This window comes from Trachymyrmex cornetzi, unplaced genomic scaffold (genome assembly GCF_001594075.2).
Source record: "Trachymyrmex cornetzi isolate Tcor2-1 unplaced genomic scaffold, Tcor1.1 scaffold166, whole genome shotgun sequence".
Classification (NCBI taxonomy): domain Eukaryota; kingdom Metazoa; phylum Arthropoda; class Insecta; order Hymenoptera; family Formicidae; genus Trachymyrmex; species Trachymyrmex cornetzi.
Genome location: NW_017296266.1, coordinates 601871 through 607734, shown reverse-complemented (window position 1 = coordinate 607734; position 5864 = coordinate 601871). Strand labels below are relative to the sequence as shown.

Genomic DNA, 5864 nt, shown 5'->3' with positions numbered 1-5864 from the left:
AAGAAAAAGAATAGGAATACATAGCATTACTGCCTACTGTGTCAGTTTTGAAGCCCATTTTATCAGACGCTCATTTTTGCATAACTTACGAAAAACTTAATTGTTGCAAAATTGCAAACAGTATTATAAAAATTGCTTATACTATCTGATAGGAGACACTTTTTACTTTGTATTTATGTTTTTGAAGTTGTATTTTTACCTTTTGTTTAAGAAATATTGTCTAAAAACAAAGTGGTATGTCGGTATCGGTGACCTTCCTCTACATCTACCGAACGAACAGCTAACGCGAACATTTGGACATTCGCGTTCATGTTCGTAGTTCGTTCGTACATTTTTCTCGATTAATATTTTTATTTCGTAACAAATATTTTGTAAATCACATAACTATATTTAAATTTGTGCTGTAAGTATATAAATAAAGCTAAATTTCATATTTGAAAAATAGAGGATCATATTAGATAATAGAGGATCATTCAGGCGAACAGCCAAATAGCGAACACGTGATTTGCACGTCTATACCGCGCACGAATCGCATGTTCGATTTTCATTCGCTTTAACATATACATCTGCTGAACGCAACCAATGAACGTTCGCGTTCGCTGTTCGTTCGGTGTTCGTTCGCTAGGTGTATACGCGGCTATAAAGAAGTGTCGGCTAGAGTGCTGATTATAACTGTGCCCAGTCTACTGGCAAGAAAGTTGAATCATATAGAAATTTTATTTTGAGAGAGAGAGTTCTCCGAACGGATCGTATTGTGTCTATAATTTTTGGTTTCTTGCACGTCGATATAATGTCAAATACAGTTCTGAACAAGCCTGAAAAATCGGAGTATCATAAGGCCGAATATAGGTGAGACTGGGGGGTGGAGCAAAAAAGACGATTTCAATTGAAATATACGTGTGACATATTATTAATTGCGATGATAATCTTTTAAGAGAAATGTTACAAAGTACTTTCTACAAAAAAGAGAATTAAGATTTTTTTCTGGTCCTCAGTAATTTCCCATTTTATTGTTAATCGTTTTGTTTTTCAAATTTAGAGTCGTTAGATTAACCAACGGTTTAACAGCTTTGTTAATATCTGATCTGGAAGGAGCGAATAATGACAATATGAATTATAAAAATTATGAAGCAGGTTGTTCTTCAACTAAACGAGTTGAAAGAGACGTATGAAAGGTATAAACAACACAATTTAGTTAGCACTTTTCGATACTTATAGCGCGTCATTTTTTACATAATTTGTTATTAAAAATACATTGAAATAATAATATCAAAGATGGGCCTATAAAAAATAATCATAAAAAATAATCTATCTCTTCAAAACTGCGTTCAGAAGCGCATCGATCATAAGCGCAATTGCGTCGATCCATCTTTATCGCTCATCGGACGTGAAAGAATAAAATGTCGCAATGACGCTTAATAGCGTATTCATCCAGTAAAGCTTGATATCGGATGCATTTCGTGTTATGCATAAAGCGCTTGATCGTTTTATCTTTCTTTATTATTTTGTGAACAACGAGGATAAATGATGCAGCATGCGTTTCATGCGTAATTCAAAACGCACCCATTATCCTCTTTGAAAGATTTAACTTTATACATTTTTTTTAAAGCGTTAGTATCAAATGAAACGCCATCTTTAAATTTGGCGAAGTCGTCGGGCAGTCAGTAATTTGGTATCAGTAAAGAAGTTTGTGAAAATATTTTTCTACAAAGTGATGACCTCGCCTGTAAACGAATGTACGTACTATATTATAAATTAACTATGTTTAATAAGATATCAATTGTTTATCGCAAATTTAACATATTGTAGTTACCTGTACAGCTAGCATTATTCCGTGAGCGCTATAATGGCAAGTCCTTGTTTGAAAAACGTGAACTCCTCTATTATTTGTAAATGAGTGTTCATGGATTTGTTTCGAAATGTGTAAATTGTTTACGGGCCATCTCACTGCTGTTTGTGCTTAATGTATTAATTTAACATTCTGTATGCACCGCAAGATAAAAATATAGATATATGTATTTTTTAAACTCAGGCATTTTGTGGCTTATGTGTGAGAGTAGGCAGTTTTAGCGATCCACCGGAAGTTTCAGGCTTGGCACATTTCCTTCAGTGCAAGGTTTTCATGGGATCCGAAAGTATTAAAATATGACAAATGAATTTATTATAAAATACATTTTTTGCACATTTACATGTTTAAATATCATTGTATTTGCAGGAAAACGGTTTTAATGAATTTATCAGTCTCCATGATGGCACTACTGATGGCAAAACAGATTGTGAGTATACAAGATTTTATTTTGATATCCTAGAGAGATACTGTCTCAAGTATGTCAGATAAATATCTCTCCATGATATCAAAATAAAATCTTGTATACTTGTCAGCAAGTCTTGATCGTTTTGTTCAATGTTTCATTGAACCCTTGATGAAGAAAGATGCCATCACGAGGAAGCGAGATTATGAGAGGTTTCATAATCAGACAATGGTTCGATAGATTTCCAGTGTTTAATCCATTCCTTTCGTAACTCAGTATCTATAAAATCGATTCTCGACTGCACATAATTTAAAACCGCTGTCGAAAATCATGACATTCACCGTTTCTGGCACCATTGTCTGAATATAAAAAGGTCATACAAAGGAGTAAATAAATACTAATGGTAATGTTGTTGCTAAGACTTACCATTATAGCGCTCATGGAATGATGCTAGCGGTACAGGTAACTATAATATGTTAAATTTGCAATAAACAATTTATTTCTTATTAAACATAGTTAATTTATAATAGTACGTACATTCGTTTATAGGCGACGTTATCAATTTATAGAAAAATATGCCACAAATTCTTTACTGATATATACCAAATTACTGACTGCCCGATAACTTACCGAATTTAAAAATGGAGTATCATTTGATACTAACGACTACAAAAAAATGTATCAAGTTAAATCCTTCAAAGATATCAGCCAAGTATATAACTTACACACACAAATTAAAAAAAGTAAGTATACATTTAAAGCGTGTGTTGGCGAAGTTACCCTGATGAAAACTTTTTCAGAATTTTTCATATAATTTTTCAAAATTTCAATATACTTTTTCATAATTTTTATATAATTTTATAACTTTCTCACATTTTTTTTGTACGAATTGAGACACTTCTCAGGAAATCTACATCTTTTCTTAGAATTTTCCATATATATGTTTTTGAAATATTGTAAGATTTCGAAGATTTTTTGTAAGTTTAATTTTTGATTAAAAATGTTATAAAATCTAAAAAATTTTAAAACATTTTTTTTAATTACGTGATGAGATATTTCAGAATATTTTAGAATTATACATATAATTTGGAGAAACATAAATATTTTATTTATATTGCAGACATGGTTGATGGTTATTGCATATTTGACAGATGTGAAAAGGAAGCGCTTGCAATGGAGAACATAAATATCTATAAGCTGAGAGAATTTTTCGGAAGGCACACATTGAACGGAAGTAGTTTCAGAAAATTGAGCGTACACGTGGTAGGAACACCAAAGGAAGTTGCAGCCAGTAAGCAGATAACTTTTCTGAATTTTAGTCATTGTCTAAATATTTCTTTTTGTATTATGATATTGTTCTTGCCTTTCATTTCTTTTTTGTCACATTAAATTGAAATTGCTAAGGCAATTAAAATTTCAAAAATTAATTATTGCAGATGCAATGAATCCTCAATACTTTCTTAAGGATTTGATAATCGACGATTCGCAGCACTATAGTGCTACAGATTATCATATTACTAACGTAAGCGAATACAAAAAAGAAGCTACTTGGTCGCCACCTTTAGATGATGAGGAAGGAGATTTAATCCTATCGTCCTTAAAGCGCTTATTAAGTGATATATAAATAATAATGTCGATAAAATTGTGGATATTACTCTTTCAAACTTCTTATGTTAATTTATCATATTAATTATTTTCGGGTTCATAAACTTATTATATTATTCATTTTATTACATTTTATGATTGTGTTTTATTAATAAATTATTTAATTCGTTTACCAATTTTTTCTATTAAACACCTGTATTTGTTGCAACGCAATGATTAATGTTCTTGTTCATTTACTTACAGAAAATACGCAGTACACATACAAAACATGCCATATAAAATATATTATAATCTTTAAATTATTTACAATGATGTCGTTTGATTGCTATTGTCGCCAATGTTTTGTTATCGAATATTTCGGTGATATACGTTTAAAATTTTTTTCTGACATGGAAATCGTGTCCCAGTGTTCTATTAGCAATAACGTGCATTGGCGCATTTATTACAGAATTGCAGTTACGTGAAATTAGAAAACTATTACTACATCGAAGTACAACAAGTAGATTTGCAGCCTTGTATTTTGATTTTTGATAATCCGATATGAATAAATTTACTAATATTTATTTTTAAAAATATAGGTTTTTTAAATAGATTCCTTATTAAAAATTTTAAGTAAACGGAATATTAATTTATTACAAGTCACAATTATACAGTCACTATTTATTAAATGTTCACAATGGCAATCAATGCAAATGGACGATAATGACGTACTTTTATTGAAAGGAATAACAGGAAAAATCCATGAAAACACTATTAAATAAATAACATTGTTTTCCAGGTAGAATATAGAGTCATAATAACATCATATAGGTCATCATGTGTTCATTTATACTTGTAAGAGTTATTAGTGATAAATAAGTTCATGATAACGTTCTTATAACATTATTATATAACTTTTGTCTGGGTTAGGACTGTATCCAATGGTATCCTAGATTAGGATATATACTTTTTTGCTTATAAAATTATGTAAATTAATTAATCTCATATTTAGCTCGGAAGAGAGTAAATCTATTTAATGATTGACTGCAATCGAATTGGATCGTTAAAAGCTTGAAAGAGTCGAAGAACGGATTGAAATCTAACCAGCGAGTAAAAAGGATGGATAGAGCACTGTCTCCGGATGGTAACCGGGGTACGCTGGTCGGCTATCGTCGGTACCGTGTTGATGACGTCGATCATGAGTTCGGTACGACCCTTACAGAGAAGAAAGTGTTGTAGACGATATTGGCGCAGAATGTAAATTTCAGACGCGGTTGCGAGAGTCTGAGTGACTACGGGCGTGCTCGTCACAACGAACAGCGGCAACTGCGGTACCTGCTGTACCTGTGGTTGCAGCACCATATTCAGAGTAGATGTGCCATATTCGCAGGACGTTCTAAAGCAGAAAAATGCAACGGAGATATATGATAAAAAATATGGTGAATATTATATATATATATATATATATATATATATATGTATATATATAATGCCATTTATATTTCATTGTTATACATATATTATGATAAAATATTTTTATCATATTTTGTTATTATATTTAGTAAAATAATATGAGAATACATAGAAAATGCATTAAATATAATGGTCGAGTTCAGCAGATTCAACTATTGCGGAGCAGATCCGTAGCTATTGGTATATTCTTGACCCACCGATACTCAAAATTAGCGGATTCTACTTTTGATACGTATTTTTATGAAATCGTCAATACGTTATTTTCAGTACGGAAACAACAACAAAAAAATACTTTTCCGAGAGATTTGTGATTTTGCAAGATTTTAATTAACGTATGTTTTTCTTTAAATTTGAAACGCCACTGTCATGAAATTACGTTGCATACGAGAGAGTGAGATTCGGTACAGCAGCACAATTGCTTGCAGACACGGATCTCTTTCCCGAGACGGTAATGTAGAGATCGAAGTGATACGAATAGCTTGACCGTGGAAGTTGATAGCAACTGAACACTGTGATTTTATTAGCAGCTCTCATATAATATCGTAGGATAATAAA

General features: G+C 31.5%; 1 protein-coding gene across 1 annotated transcript; it reads left to right on the top strand.

Annotated features, from left to right (window-relative positions):
- The first annotated feature begins 687 nt into the window (after positions 1-687).
- Positions 688-3876, top strand: LOC108759032 (uncharacterized). The gene is made up of 4 exons (XM_018504288.1): positions 688-849; positions 1040-1175; positions 3373-3543; positions 3689-3876. Exons 2-4 carry the CDS (start codon positions 1169-1171, stop codon positions 3874-3876), a joined length of 366 nt encoding a protein of 121 aa, XP_018359790.1. The 5' UTR covers positions 688-849; positions 1040-1168.
- Positions 3877-5864: the final 1988 nt, after the last annotated feature.

What these genes read in the sequence shown, in the direction of transcription:
- LOC108759032 (XM_018504288.1), top strand. An exon ending in ACCAAAGGAAGTTGCAGCCA is followed by an intron (nt 3,544 to 3,688) that starts GTAAGCAGATAA and finishes TAATTATTGCAG; the next exon opens with ATGCAATGAATCCTCAATAC.